General features: G+C 44.7%; 1 protein-coding gene across 4 annotated transcripts in view; it reads right to left on the bottom strand.

Moving 5' to 3' along the window:
- The window catches only part of FYB1 (FYN binding protein 1), a 70,500-nt gene extending 58,441 nt beyond the window's left edge, over positions 1-12,059 (bottom strand). For all 4 annotated transcript variants that reach the window (XM_048504717.1, XM_048504716.1, XM_048504715.1 and 1 more), the window contains exon 1: positions 12,032-12,059. In XM_048504717.1, coding sequence (XP_048360674.1) covers positions 12,032-12,034 — 3 coding nt within the window. In that variant the 5' untranslated portion in view covers positions 12,035-12,059. The remainder of the gene's footprint in view (positions 1-12,031) is intronic.
- Positions 12,060-16,141: the final 4,082 nt, after the last annotated feature.

Below are 16,141 nucleotides of genomic sequence, written 5' to 3' on the forward strand. Positions count from 1 at the left end.
TATGACACCTGACTGCAACACATTTCTACATTACTGGCATTTTCTTCTCTGAAGTAAAGGCCCATAAATGGACTGTACTCCATGGGTGCAGTGATTGAAGCAAGCTATCTCAATGAATGAAAAACTCTTTTGTAAGTAATTGTTGCCATGTGGGTCCCAAAGAACAGGAGTGGAATACATGACTTAGATGACTCCAAGCATTCATCTATCAAATACACTTTCTTCACAGAATGCTCCCCTATAATGTTTGCAAAATATTTGTAAATCACCCCCTTTTGTTCACACTCACCCTCTTAAAATTATTCCTGGTGTGGGGCTTCCCCTCCTTGCCTGGGGCTCCCAGGCTGTGGTGCCTTCCCTCCCTCCCTGTCCTGGGGGTTGGTCTCCCCAGAGATAGTCTTCTCCAATTGGCCTTAAGGGCCTAGAAACAGTTTAGCCCACAGGACGCCTGCTGGCGTGGCAGCCCTTCCCTGGTCTCGGAGCCTTCTCCTCCCGCCCCTGTTCCTGCACAGGTTGGGAGCCAGCCTTGGGTCCACTGCAGTTGCCTCACTGACAGCAGGGCCCAAGGGCTCACAGGGGTACCACCCCCTTGCCCAGTTACTTCACCGGGGTGAGAGCCTGCTGGCTGGGGAAGCTTAGCTTCAGTGCTTCACAGTCCTCAAGCTGCATTATCTACTTTTTGTATACTCAATGCTTCAAACACTGGCACCCCCCCCCCCAATAAAAGAACAAACAGCTAAATGCTACAAATAAACAGGTGAGGGGGAACTGAGTGAGCTCAGAAGATGGTGCTGAGAAGGAAGCTCAAGAAGAAGAAGACAACTTATACCTCCCCACCTTTCTCTCCTGTAAGGAGGCTCAAAGGGACTTACAAACTCATTTCCCTTCCTCTCCCCACAACAGACACCTTGTGAGGTAGGGGGGACTGAGAGAGTTCTGAGAAAAAGATGACTGGCTCAAGGTCACCCAGCAGCAGGGCTGGAGCAAGGGGGAACTGCGCCCCCTCACACACCCCCAGCGGTGCATGTCCGGTGCATCACACGCACCCCATCCCCCTTGGCACTACACCACTGCCAGCATACTGCATGTGAAGAAGTGGGGGAAAAAATCCAGTTCACCAGAAAAGAGTCCACCTGCTCTTAACCACTACACCATGCTGGCTCTCAGAGCAGCAGAAAAGTGTGGGAAACTTAGTCAATCGACTGCACAGCAACTGAAGACATTTCAAAACATTTCAACCAGAGAATCGCTTGGGGATCATTTAAAATATTTTGAGGTGGAAATAAAACATTTGGGACTAAAACATTGCGGAACAATATGGCAGAAACATTTTATTTTCTGCCTCAAAACGTTTTGAATGAATTGTGTAGAGAAGCCCAGTTGGTGTTGTCTACCCTGATAGTGGGCCTCCAGGATCTCAGGTCTTTCACATCACTTTCTATCAGACTCTTTTAACTTCTGGAGGGCTTGGAGTTCACCTGGAATTATCAGTTTTACCGAATATTTTTAGGTTTTCTGAAAAAACCTCAAAAAAATTCGAGTCCATTTGGAATTTTCCCATTTCCCCCCTATTTTTAGGGTTTTAGGTGTGTAGGGGATTCATTTTTTAAAAACTAGCAACACCAAACTTGCAGGGTTTCTTCAGGAGACTCTCTTGATCAGACTACCAAGGTTTGGTTCAGGGGGTGTCCCTATCTCTGAATAAGAGTCATGGCTTTTTTCCTGGTATTTTTTGCAATTCGGTTTTACCGAATCACCAGGCCTAGTGGATTGCATGACCTCACATCAGCACTGATCTCTGTCCCCAAGTTTGCTGTCCCCAGACGCTGTCCCCAAATCTCCAGCAATTTCCCAAGCTGGAATTGACAACACAAAAACGGGAGATGCCAGGGACTCAACCTGAGAATTTGTGCATGTAAAACACACTCTACCACTGAGCTACAGCCCTGCCCCATAAAAGGGTTGCTAACCCTCTGGTTCAGATGAAAGATCCCCTGCTGGGGTTTCCTGCTGCCAGTCTGAACTGCAGCAGAAAAAAATGAAATAAAATAAACAATCATTGGTTTTTCCAGGAAGTGACATCATGCTGTTGGCCAACACTCCCCATAGCCCCACCCCCACAGTCACCTGCTGGTTGCCTGGCAACCCTAGTTGCCACCAATATTATATTGATATCATGATGATTTAAACATATTTTGCAAACGCTTGCATACTTCTACTTCCATCCAGACCATAAAAACTTGCAAGCTTAAGCTCCTCTCTTATGATGCTCTTCATACCTTTTGTTCCATGTGAACTAGGTGCAGCAAAGAGCTTCTTCCAAGGGTTAACTGCAACATAGACTTTGGCAAAGCCTTGCCCTATTATGCTCTCAGATGCTTTGCTTGCATCGTAGCTGATCCTGGGCAGCGACGGGCTTTAAATTCTCTACCTGCATTAATCCAGGGAGAAGGGGGTTTTCTGAGCTTCCCAAGGGCACAGGGAGTGGCAGCGCCAATATGACTAAAATTGGCCGTAACAAAACATCCACTGATGTCCAACTTCAACTTTCGTTGGGCCAGTAAAAGATATCGCTTTCACTGCTTCATATTTTTAAGTCCAAAATAAGCACAAAGAGAAAACATTGTCTGCTTAAGGTATGCTAATATTTTCAATAACCATTCATTTAGTCTGGAGGATGAATAGTTATGAGTGAGAGAGGACAGCAACTTCAGCTGGGAGAGAATGAAACGCAACAGTGACTAACTCTATTGTGATCTGAGCATAATCTCATCACGCGGTGGTTGCCCTTTTGTACTTTCGATGGGATTCACTGTCACTGGATGATACTTCAAAGGAAGCACCAAACATGTTACACGATCCTAGACTGTGAATGGACTGGGATTGACTATTCTTTTTTTTTCGTGTCCCAAATGAAAGTCATAAACTCAAATTTAAAAGAAAGAAAAACATTTTTTAAAAGGAAAATACAGTCCATTACATACAGCACAAATAAGACATCCTGGGGACATCTTAAGAAAAACCTGCCTCCTATTATTTTGTTCTGACAGCATGGACAAAAAAGGTGTCAGAGGAATAAGAGACTCCCCCCTCTCCACCTGCCATTTCCTCCCACCCATGTTTAAGGCTCTCATGCCCAACATTTCATGCTAAGGGAATTCTCCATGACTGCAGCTATTTGGTGAAGGTTACCCCAGACGTTTGCTCTGCAGGCTCTGATCCTGGGCAGTCTGAAAAGTACATGGTTGCACTCAGCATCATCCTGCCGATTCCAGAAATATATAGTTTTCCCCTTTTAAATTTTTTTCAGTGAGCTGTTTTTGAAGCTACATTGACACAATTTCAGAATCAAAGCTGATTTTCATATCGTGTCTGTGTAGTTTCGAAGACAGCTTATTGATTTTTTAAAAAAGGAAACTTATATACATCAGGAGGACAAGCTGAGTATAACCATGTACTGTTGGGGCTGAAAAAAATGCCTGGTATTGGAGGCTGCACAGCAAACGGCCAGGGTAACCTTCACCAAATAGCTGCACACATGGAGAATCCCTGCAGCACAAAATGTTAGGAGCCAGAGGCGGAGGAAACTGTCAAGAGGCTTTAACAATCAGGCAGGAAAAATAAGACATCTTCTCAGCTCCTGAGCTCTGCACAACTAGCAGAAGATGACTGGCAGATGACTTCAAGAAAAAGGTCCACATTTTAGCGACTTCAAAAAAAAATACGGCTTGAGCTGAAAAAAGGCATCCTGAGGACATCTTGGGAGAAAGGCTGTGAGTAGTTCCTCCTCTGTCTCTTTTCTGTCCTTAGAGCATCTTATTTGTGCTGTGCAGAATGTGCTGTGCAGAATGGACCCAGGATAATATGCGGAATGTTTTATTTAGGAAGAGTTGATGTCATTGTGAAATCTCTGCTTCATATCTCAAGCCAGCAATAAATGCACTCTATAGTATTGGATTACTGTACCTTTAGAATAAACTCTTCATCCATAATACAAGATGAATGAAGACTTGTCTACTTTACCAAACTCTCTGAACTGGATTGGCTCAGGCTTTGGGGTTGCCAGGTGCCGCCTGGCAACCTGGCAACTGTGTGCAATAAGGGGGATTTACCAGCAGCACAATGAGGCTTAGGCCTCTGTCATCAGCAACATCACCTACACTGGACGTGGCATCATCACATCTCTAGTGCCATGGGGATTATAGCAAGGTGAATTTGGGCAAAAATTCACAATAGAAATTTAGAAGCCGAGCATCCAAATACGAATTACTAGCACATGATGGAGGAGTAGTAGTTTGGATTTATATCCCCCCTTTCTCTCCTGCAGGAGACTCAAAGGGGCTTACAATCTCCTTGCCCTTCTCCCCTCACAACAAACACTCTGTGAGGTAGGTGGGGCTGAAAGAGCTCCGAAGAACTGTGACTAGCCCAAGGTCACCCAGCTGGCGTGTGTTGGAGTGTACAGGCTAATCTGAATTCCCCAGATAAGCCTCCACAGCTCAGGTGGCAGAGCTGGGAATCAAACCCGGTTCCTCCAGATTAGATAGACAAGCTCTTAACCTCCTATCACTTCCAATTTATGCCTGAAGTGACCTTACTGTATCATCATCAACAGAGGCCTAGGCCTAAGTTTGCTGCTGGAGAGTGCCTCCACTGGCTGAATGGTACTGGGGGGAGGGGCCTGAAAGCCATAGATACTCTGTCCTTGATGGGGTTCTTAGAAACCTTCTCAGGCTAGCCTAGCAGATCTCAAAAGCTAAGCAGCATTTGTCACATTCCTGCACTTGGTTTGTGCAGAGTCCAGAAAGATGTTAGTCAGGCCAGGAGTCAAATGCCAGGAACATTTACAGCAACCAGGAGGATCCAAGAATCAAGATCAGAAGCCGGTCCATTGTCAGTCGGGGTCTGGAGATAGCAGTGGTGTGCAGGCAAGGTCAGGCAGAACACTTTGCAACCACAATTGCAGTTCCTTCCCAAAGGCCTCTATGATGACTGAGGCTGAGATTAAGCTTGGGAGAGCCACTCTTATCTCACCTTGATCTTGGGTTCTTTTCCCTCCTATTAAACTCCAGACCAGCTGATTTCTCAAAGGTTTATTGTAAAAGTTCAAAACAAAGAAATAAAAACGTAAATGCAATTAGAGAAATGGCTCAGCTGAATACAGTCTTAGGGATCTCTTTGGGAAATCCAGCTAAGAGGTGTTTCCCTCCGCCTAGCCCATGATACAGTCACCTAGGCTTTGTTCTCTTACTCTCCAAGAAAATGTTCCACTTTGCCATGCGGTCTGCAAAGGCTTTGAAATGCCGACATCCGGTGGATCAAAGACCATTTGATCAATGACCCTTTTTGCCATGTAGGTGTGACTCTGCTAGTTGTACAGTATTATTCCATTACAGCCTCAGAGCTACTTGCCTGGGATTGCTCCTGCAAATGCCCAGTGATGGTGATCCTTCTTGAGACAGAGTGCCCAAATTGCAACCCAAAACCCACTTATTTATCGCAAAGTGCCAACATGGCAATTTAACCTGAATACTGAGGTTTTAATTTCGAAAAAATGGTTGGCTCCGAGGTGTGCGTTACTCAGGAGTAAGCTTGGTGAAGCAACCGTGCAATGCTTCAAATGGGTGAATCACGACCCTAGGAGGGTTTGCTCAGAAGCAAGCCCCATTGCCAGCGACCAAGCTTACTCCCAGATAAAGGATCGTGCCCAGGCCAGCCTAGATATGTGTGTGGGTGTGGATGTGTGATTTTCTGCCCCCCCACATGACGAACTCTGTGCACACGTGCCCACAGAAAGGGCTCTGAGTGCCACCTCTGGCACCCGTGCCATAGGTTCGCCACCACTGGCCTAGCCTGTAACCTTGCTGAGTGGCGTCTCTCCTTTAAGACCAGTCTCAATCTCCATCTGCAACACAGGCTTGCATCTGGAGATCAAGAGCTGCAAGCTAGCATCTTCTTTACTCCTTCTGACTAGTTCTGAGCCAGATGCCTGTGTGAGTTGAAGTTCTATCAGTTCAGCTGGCGTCTCTCTGCAAGGCTCCATTAACCCTTTCTCAGGCAAACAGTCAGGTGCAGAAGGGGCTTCCTCAGAGGAGCTGTCAGTTGCGGGGGGGGGGGGACATGACACTCTGTGTGTTCTCACATGTGTATTGTATGTTTGTCTGCATGTAAAATAATCTCTTCTTGTCACCACTGCAAGATATAAAACCCAGTCTCTCAGTAACCAGCACCTTGGGGTGCACTGGTAAGGCTGCCTCTGAGCAATTATGAAGGGAAGAGCTTCAAATTACTTTAGCTCCTTCACGGGTGCATGTTCTTAGTATGAATGAGCAGAGAGTGGGGATTTTAGGCACACTCTGCTTTCTTAAACAGGTGATTCTCTGTACAGTATATTAAAATTTTGGAGGATCTTATATTTAGTGATCCCTTTATTGCACTGTAGCCTGGGTATAGTTTTCTTTGGTGTATTTACTTATACTGGAGATCCTCTCTGGTTGTTGCTTATATAAACCATCACGTGTCACCACAATAGAATATTTTAATAAATAAGTGTACAAAATATTGTCATTGCCTGCAATGCTGATTCAAACCAAGTTAATACTATCTAGGAAGAGGTCTGCTTGCCTCTCTCTGTTTCCTGATTTTCATATGTAAAACACTTGGGTGGACCAGTTGCATTTGGGTACATTTGGGTGCACTTGGGTGGACCAGTTATTTTCCCTGTTCTCAACTGTTTCCTGCCCTGACCGAAATGCAAAATAGTTTTAAATTTCTATTTTTGCAGAAACCAAAGGTTTCTAAGACTGCGGATGAGAAATGGAGCACTTTTCAACACAGATAGTGCAGTGGAAAATTGGACATGTATATATATACACACATATATAAATTGAGTTTACTGCTGAAGAGCTAAACTTAGATACTTGTATTTCCTCTGCTAAAGTCTGCTCCCCATATCATCATCTTCCAGGTTGCAGCATGGTTCCAATTCCTTACTTTGTTTTTGCTGGAAATACTTGCTACCAATTCATGCCAACCAGTAGACAAATCCCAGTTTTTCAGTGCAACAAATGGCAGATGAATGTGTAAATTAATTTTATTCAATAAGATGAAATTTACTACATCTTTCTGGTGAACCTGCTAGAAGCTGCTTACTGAATACATAAATAATGAAAAAAAACCTGCCTCACTTCAGATGTTAACCACTTGAAGCCTTCATATCTCCATTTATTTACGCCATGCCATAGTCTTCATTGTTACTCATGCGCTTCTATTCAAAGATTCGCATAACTATTGGCCTGGATTTTGCCTTCTTTTATTTCCACTCCACAGACCAGTATTTTACTCCACCCACCCTGGACACTCCAACGGATATAGCCACTTGCTTACACAGCATCAGATCCTCTGGGAATTACCCGTACAGATGTGGTGAAACATCAGGAGAGTATAACTAGAATACCGTACATACGGCCCGGAAGCCACACAGCAACTTTTAAATGAAAGAGCGTTACCGAAGATATAAATTAAATTAAATTAAATTAATTAATTAAACCCCAGCTAAACCATAAAACAATAAAATATTGCCTATTGAGCAACCTAAAATAACAGTTTCTTTATTAAAAACTTGGGCAATGATTTGGCAAGAGCAGCAGAGACACCAGTTGATGCTCAAACAGAACAGTCAGAAGCTGGATGCAGCTAACTGGACAGACCCACTATCTCGCAGGAAACCGGTTCGCGTATGCAGAATATTTTGCTTTCCCGACTGCTTTTTCGAAATTATCTTTGAAGCTGTCGCCGGAATGGCGATCGCACTTGAAAACAAGTTGTGGCAGTGGTTTGAAAACATTGGCCCTGGCATTAGTGCGGAAGGGGCCTGGCTGACACCTGCCTCACTTCTAAAGGGATAGAGAACACAGCCTGTGAGGTAGATCTTAATTAGTGGGCTAAACCATGAAGAGCATTATTTATGAGATGATATGAACATTTATCTGTGGTTTTTGATCCATGACGACTCATTAACACCCATGATGCTGCAGAGATCAAGTGATAGACATCTATGTATAAATCTTCACAAGAGAATTGGGACCCTGTAATGGCTAGAGACAGGGCAGCGCAACTAAATGCATATTCTGCTTCAAAGCAAGCCGTCAAGGCCAGTTTGCACTGCACCATGAGCAGGTGGGGACCCATGGCCTAGAAACTGCCCCGGGCGCGATGCTTTGGCCAGAGCTGACCAGAGGTCCCACAGCAACCGCTGCCATGGCTCTGCATGGAGTTATGGCTGCCTCCTGTGCCCCACCTCCCTAGGGCCTGGGGACCCTCCCCCCAGCCTAGCCAGTGTTGCAGCTGTGACCAGCAGGTCACCCCGTGCCTGCATGGCCATGTAGGTGTCAGAGATTAGAGGAGCTAAAGGAGACAGGCGCCAGCCACTGTCGGCAGCTCCCCAGCAGGGCCGTTGCTCAGCCCTGCCATTGCGGGGTTTTACAGAAAGAGATGGTAGAAGGTACAGTTCCACACTAAAACCCGGCATGGTGTTCCCCCCCCCCCCCCAGGATTCACCCAGTTTCGGGTCAGGATCTGTGCGAAGTTCCCGCCCAAACTGGGTTACATCCTGCCCCCATCACGGAATATTTGGCCCATGGGGAAGGGGCCTCAGTTCTAAAATCCTGCTTGTCTTGAAATTACATTTTCTACCCATTACGAGGTTAATTTCATTTAACTTTGCCTCTTGCCTTCGCTTGAATGCTTTGTAGCAACATCAAACAAATATGGTCGACCTGACTAAGAAGACCACAGCACATTCCTGTCATTCCTTACCTTTAATGTTTGGCCTCGATTCAGACATATGTTGCTATTAAGTTCAACGATCACCGGCTGTGAAATCACCTTATGAATAGAGAAGCCATTACGGACAGTAGAATTTTACAGAAGGAGCTAAAACTGGGGAAAAAAATAAGCATCTGCCCATTTATTTAAGCTGGACATTTCCATTGGTGGAGTTCTGGTTTTGGGACAGAGTGCTGAAAGGCACCATGAATGTCCAGGAGGAATGGATTGACGCAGAGTGGACCTTTTTCAACAGAAGTTGATTTAGACTGGTGGTAGAGCAGTACAGCTTCCAGCCGGGCCACTAAGCGCTAGCCAAGAATATTTTGATAAATAGGCGGTCCACGCCAAGAGCGATTAACCCGGCCGAGGAAGCATTATTATTTGTTTAATTTAATATACCACCCTATCCCCGGGGGGCTCAGGGCGGTGCACAACATAAAAACATCATAAATAAAATCATCACAGAAAATTATCACCATAAATACAGTGCTAAGGCAGCGAAGTTAGTTCCGAATATTACCGTGCGACGGCAACCTGGCCCAGAACCCTCCCCAGAAATATACCGCCTTGTATAGTAGGTCGTAATAGTATGAAGGTTACATAGGGGCAGAGGAGGGGGGGCAGGGGAAGGGTAAAGGGCACCCTCAGCAGCTAAATAGCAGGTCTCACCAAAGGCCCGGTGCCGGACAACTTCGGTCTTACAGGCCCATAGATTTATCCGGGTCCCGTAGGGCCCGGACAGCTGGATGGAGAGCGTTCCACCAGGCCGGCATGGAGCAGTAAAGGCTTACATTAGCGATGGAAGGCCAACCAGCGGCGGCGTCATTGAGGGGCCAGGGGCTTCCAGTAAATTGGCCTCTGCCAATTATCTTCAGTGCAGCTATTTACAAAGTATATACAGAAATCAAAGAACAGTCTGACAGCATGCTATGGAGAAACTCCTTCAACTTTTGTACTTCAAGCTGACACATTTTCACATGCACTTTATACCGGGCGTTAGTGATGTCTTAAAGGTCAGCTGTCCAGTCTCAGCTGGGTTTCAGTAAGTTTCAGCTAGGACTTCTGACAGTTACTTTACCCATCATCCTCTGGGAAGATCTGTCACTTAGATCATTGTGATCATTCTGCTCACACGATGCTCTCAGTTAATTACTATCTCTGATATGGATGAGTTGAGATTTCAAGATTTGAAAGGCGAACTTCGGATGTCAAGATACTTGGTACCTTCACGGCTAGAATCAGATCAATTGGTCCACCTTCCTCAGACTGTGTTATTTAAGAGGCAGCTATTCTCTGGATCCTCAAGCAAAGTGTTTCCCATTACCTTCTATGTAAGATTTTTCATTTGGAAACATCAGGATCGAACTCAGGATCTTTCATATAAAAACAGGCACTCTGTCACTGAGCCACAGCCCCTCCTCCAATGACTTCCCCATTTGGTAACATAACATAACACTTCTATGATTCAAGACCCAACCCCTTTTGTGCAACTTGATACAAACATTACTTGAATTAAACAAAACATGCAAACTAGCTTGGAGGAAAGTCTCTGGCTCATGACACATTTCTCTAGACCCCAAACAACATACCTACCCTTGTTGCAATCGTGTTTACAATGTGCTCATTCTAAATTTGGCATTTGGTCTTGTTCTATTGTGCTGTGCTAACCACAGGCTATGGTGGACACCAGTGATAGCAACAATGAACCACTGTTCATTTTTCTTTTGCTGCCGGTTTTCTTTACACCGTCTTCAATATACATATAAAACCAACCCTGCCTGCAGTGCCCATATACTTTCTTCTCCACGTTCTATCTGACATGAACAGTGAAGTGTGAAATGGGAAGCTTGACTGGATGCACCACTGGTCTGATCCAGTAGGGCTATTCATATGCTATTAGAGTCCCTGAAATTTGTTCTTAAATGACTTAAGGGGCAAAAGGGGGGTGGGGGGGTGAAGTGGAAGGAAGTCACCCACCATTTCCTCCAGCATGCAAGTTCCCTACTATAACTGGAAAGAAATGGTGAAACAGAAGCTAGAATCTCACCCATTGAAAACAATGGGAGTTAGAAATGGTTAATATCAGTAGCATTTCCCCCATTTCTTAAATCCTGTTCAGTCTTCTGTCTTTCCCTAACATCAGCAGATTAACTCTTTTTTAAAAAGTCCATAATGTATTCTTAATATTGCCAGATCCCCTCTGGCCACTCGTGGGGGAGGGTTTCCAGATCCAGGTTGGGAAATTCTGGGAAGGACAGGAAACTTAGTGGGTTCCCCTTTAAAGCATTCATTTTCTCCAAAAGAACTGTAATTCTGGGAACACCTGGTGGTTGGCATCCCTGTGTACACAATATGGTACAGTACTATACAGAATGGAAAGAGCTTTTGTTGTCTATTAAAATTGAAGCCATATTTTAGCCTTGCAATAAAAAGAAATGTGTTTATTAACCCTTGGCGCTTCCTTGCATCTGATAGCTACTATGTCGAAAGAGATTTCATAGCAACATACAGTGCCTGTTTGCCACAGTCTCTCTCTGCCCACAGTGCTTTCAGAGAAAACCAAATTGGTCTCTTCTGCCAGCATTTCTCATCGTAAGGAGCAGTTGGATCCAATGGTGGGATTCAAACATTTTAACAACAGGTTCTGATGGTGGTGGGATTCAAATAATGACTGTTAAAAAGTATTTAAAATATTTTTAATATCACTTTTGTATTTTAAGTATTAAAAATATAATATTTAATAAAAATATTTTACGTATTAAAAAAGTGATATTTTAAATTTTAACAACAGGTTCTACAGAAACTTCGGAACCCCCTGAATCCCGCCTCTGGTTGGATCTACAACTTGAGACCCACCAAGCTGAACCTACCCAACATACATACCAGCCGTGGACAGTGGCCACCAATCTTACTATACCTCTTCAGGTTGAAGCACCCCCACCTGCTTCAGTCCAGCACCTAGCAGGCCACAACAGCCAGCTGCTGGGAAGTATGTGGCGTTGTGACAGGTCGCAAGTTGTGCACCTTGATCAACAAACAACTGGGAACAAAAACCTGAGGTGTACCACACAGCAGGATACTCAAAGAGGTGGAGCTGAAATTCAGGTTTCAGTCTTGAGATGCTTCCAAAACAGCCACAGCAGTAACTGTTTTAACTTTTCCATCTGCTTTGCTGAAAACGGTCATAAAATTTGGCACTTACCATGGCTGATAAAATTCTGTGCTCGTGAGCCTGCTGAACGATGTAGTGTTACAAAGAGAACATTTTCTTTGTCCTTGTCTGGAACTTCCTATTTTGAAATTGCAAAGTGGTTATCCAGCCTTCGTAGGAAAAACCACCCAGCCTAAACCAAATTTTGCATATGAGGCATCTAACAGAGTTTGTAGTGATAACTTGAAATGCACCGTAGTACTGTGAAGCTAGCAGACATATGAACAGGGAGGATGAGAAATCTCCAGAAACAAAGAACACAAAGTTCATATAGTGCTTCCTTAAAAATGTAAAGTTCTTTTTTCACTCATATTACTTTAGTTTTTTTTAAAAAAAATCATTAAATGGAACAGTTTTGACTCACTCCTTGTCTCTATAGCTTGGGGAAGTCTTTGGGGGCTGCATTTAATCTTCATTAATTCAGGTTTTATTTTAGGAATTGAAGCATGCCCAGTTGGGTGCCTTTTAAAAATCCAGTTAGTTCATTTGTACCTCTACTCTTGCATTCTTGTTGCAATCATCCACCTTCATAAACTCTGCTAATAAACAATCAGTGAGCGTAGTGGTTAAGAGCAGGTGCATTCTAATCTGGAGGAACCGGGTTTGATTTCCCACTCTGCCGCTTGAGCTGTGGAGGCTTATTTGGGGAATTCAGATTAGCGCCATGGTGGCGAACCTTTGGCACTCCAGATGTTAAGGACTACAATTCCCATCAGCCCCTGCCAGCATGACCAATTGGCCATGCTGGCAGGGGTAATGTGTAGTCCATAACTAGATCTGGAGTGTAAAGAGTGCTCCCACTACTAGATTGGCATGTGCACACACCCACACCGCCAGCTGGGTGACCTTGGGCTGAGTCACCAGCTTTGAGTTTACAGGGCTCAGCCCCACCCATCTCACAGGGTGTTTGTTGGGAGGGGGGAAGGGCAAGGAGATTGTAAGCCCCTTTGAGTCTCCTACAGGAGAGAAAGGGGGGATATAAATCCAAACTACTACTCCTCCAATTGCTACTGTAGGCAAATATTTTGAACAGCATGCCTCATGCTCTGTCTGGTACTACTTTTGGGAGTCTCCTGAATTCAAAAGCACTTTCCCCATGTGCGCTTTTCCATGTGCACAAAAGCGCTTTTCCAGTGGAGGGATTCAACTAACAACCGGTTCCGGTAACGGGATTCAAACAATTTAACAACTGGTTGTTTACAAACACCATTTGAACAACCGGTTCTGCAGAAATGGTGCGAACTGGCTGAATCCCACCACTGCGCTTTCCCCATCTTGTGTTCAAAGAAACACAAGCCAAAAGGCCTGCTGAGTACAGGGAACTCATGGCAGGCCCACATGTTCAATCCTGGCCTTATAAAGCAGAATGATGCAATACATGCCTTTGTTATGATCTAATGAGCAGCTCAGAATTTACAGTACAAGAAAATGGCCGGGTGTTGGTAAATATTGTTAATCCGTCAAACTCTCTGGCAGCTTCAGGGACAGGTCTGATGTAACCAGAGTTCATGTTCAAAGAAACAGGGGAAAAGCAACTCTCTGTACTGAGTTCATCAAAAGAAAGGTGCTTTTTAAAACCCTCCCCCCCCCCCAATCAATCAAAGAGTCATTCCAGGAAGAATAAACAAAGGGAAATTCCCTAAATTTTCAGAGATTGTGATTTGCCAAAATGAAGTCTTTGAATAGAAATAGAAAGGCAATCTGGCTGTCTAAAAAATAAAAAGACTCCTGAATCATTGTTTCCAATGACATGGTTAGGAAGTATTCACTTAGGCTCATTCCGCACATGCAGAATAATGCACTTTCAAACTGCTTTCAGTGCTCTTTGAAGCTGTGCGGAATGGCAAAATCCAGAGGTGGGATCCAGCAGGTTCTCACAGGGTCCTGAGAGTAGGTTACTAATTATTTGTGTGTGCTGAGAGGGGGGGTTGCCCCTGGTGGTGATTTTGCCACTGCGATTTTTTTTTGCCTTGGTCACGCCCCTCCTCTCAGCAGTAAGCGGCATGAGAACTTGAAGCAGTCCTGCTTAGGAAGGTGCACTGAAGCGTGCGCAGTGGCAGCCTCTTGCCCGGCATGCAGTTCGCGTTCCCACTTGCCCAGGACTGAGATTGCAGCGGCTATGCCCTGGAGTCCTTGCCACAGCCTGCGCCTAAAGAATCCCCGCCCTGCGGAGATGCCCAACCGCCCCGTCGTTCCCCACCCAGCCCCATTGGCGCTATACCACAGGTTGAATCCCACCACCATGGGAACCTGTTACTAAAATTTTGGGATCCCACCACTGGCAAAATTTACTTGCAAACAGTTGTGAAAGTGGTTTGAAGAAACACGATGGCCTAGCACTGGCGTGTGGAAGGGGCCAGAAGTGGATTAATGTCTTGTTAGCAAGAAGAAAAATTTCTTAAAATGATGTAATGGAACATGTCTCAAAAACTAAATCGGCACACCATTGGTGCATGCATGCCGCTCTATAGCTTGAAGTTTGCAAGTGTGAATGAGCCACCCTCATGTAGAACTTCCCCTTCGACATCTTCATATGCCATGTTGTGCCGCTTTGAGATGAAGCTCAGCTGCAGCTGCTGTTGCTAGTCAGCAGGGAAATGGGTGTAATCAGAGTGCTGAGAAGTCTGAGTGCAGAGCAGCACCATAGATTCTGCTTCTAGTGCTTCTGTTTTCTCACAGATATTTCCTGAGTTCATTTATTTATCAGCTGCCCAGGAGGATGGACAGCTTGGGGAAAGTATGTAATCCTCTGGCCGAGTAATTACAAAGTCCCGATCACATGGAGATGAGCCAGTGGGAGCACTGAAGCACATGTTCTGTCTTGCTGTGTGGTCTCAGATAATCATTTGAATAATTTTGAATAGTCATGTACAAAAATCATTTGAATAGTCATGTACAAATCCTTCCTTCCTTCCTTCCTTCCTTCCTTCCTTCCTTCCTTCCTTCCTTCCTTCCTTCCTTCCTTCCTTCCTTCCTTCCTTCCTTCCTTCCTTCCTTCCTTCCTTCCTTCCTTCCTTCCTTCCTTCCTTCCTCTGTGATGCTTGTGAGCCTCTTCATTTCCACTAATTTTGGACAATGATGTTCTCAATTACTTTGGATTTTTAAATGGGATTTGAGCTATTTTACGCTACAATGGGGCAGAGTATAAATACTTATAAATAAATGTTTCTTTTGCCATGGAGATTTTATATGCCATTTCTGTACCCATTAATGTCCCTTATACACACATCCATATTTTCATCACCACTGTATATTTTGAAAAGGAAAGATGCGGAGATTTAGCAGCTTGCTTGTAGGAGAAAGGGGATAGCTTGAGCTATCCAAGGATGCAGCCACCACCACCACCTTCACCGCTACTTCCCCTGTGAGTGTGTGCCCTCCAGGAGGGAAGGTGGAGCACAAGTCAACTGCTTGGGAAAGTGGAAGGTTTTGAAAATGACAGGAAGCCCATTGAGGGATCCAGATTGGATGGCAGGCTGCTACAGCAGCATGGAAGCCTTCATACTCAGTCTTTAAAAGGGGTGAAATGTATATGCATTGCTGTAAGATGGAGAATCTGCCTCTTCTCTTTCTCTACTTTCATCCCCCGCATTCATGGTCTGAATCACAAAGAATCACAGAGATGGAAGAGGCCATCTAGTCCAACCCCCCTGCTCAATGCCAAATCAACCTAGAGCATCCCTGACGTGTCACATTACACATCATAAATGCAGGTGAGTAGCCATGATGGTCTGAAGCAGTGGGGAAAAAGTTTGAGTTCAGTGAGATGTATACACACCAACACCGTTTTATTCTCGGTATAAGTTTTCATGTGCTTCTTGTTCTGAAGAAGTGTGCATGTACACAAAAGCTTATGCCAAGAATAAAATTTGGTTGGTCTTAAAGGTGCCACTGGACTAAAAACATTTTTTTTGCACAATAAATAACACACCTTGCTAGAAAGATAGCCGAGTGATGTGATGGATCTTCATCCAAGTCTTAGACAGATAGGAGCTGACATTAGAAGAAGAGTTTGGATTTATACCCCACCTTTCTCTCCTGTAAGGTGACTCAAGGTGGCTTACAAGCTCCTTTCCCTTCCTCTCCCCACAACAGACGCCT

This window comes from Sphaerodactylus townsendi, linkage group LG07 (genome assembly GCF_021028975.2).
Source record: "Sphaerodactylus townsendi isolate TG3544 linkage group LG07, MPM_Stown_v2.3, whole genome shotgun sequence".
Lineage (NCBI taxonomy): Eukaryota > Metazoa > Chordata > Lepidosauria > Squamata > Sphaerodactylidae > Sphaerodactylus > Sphaerodactylus townsendi.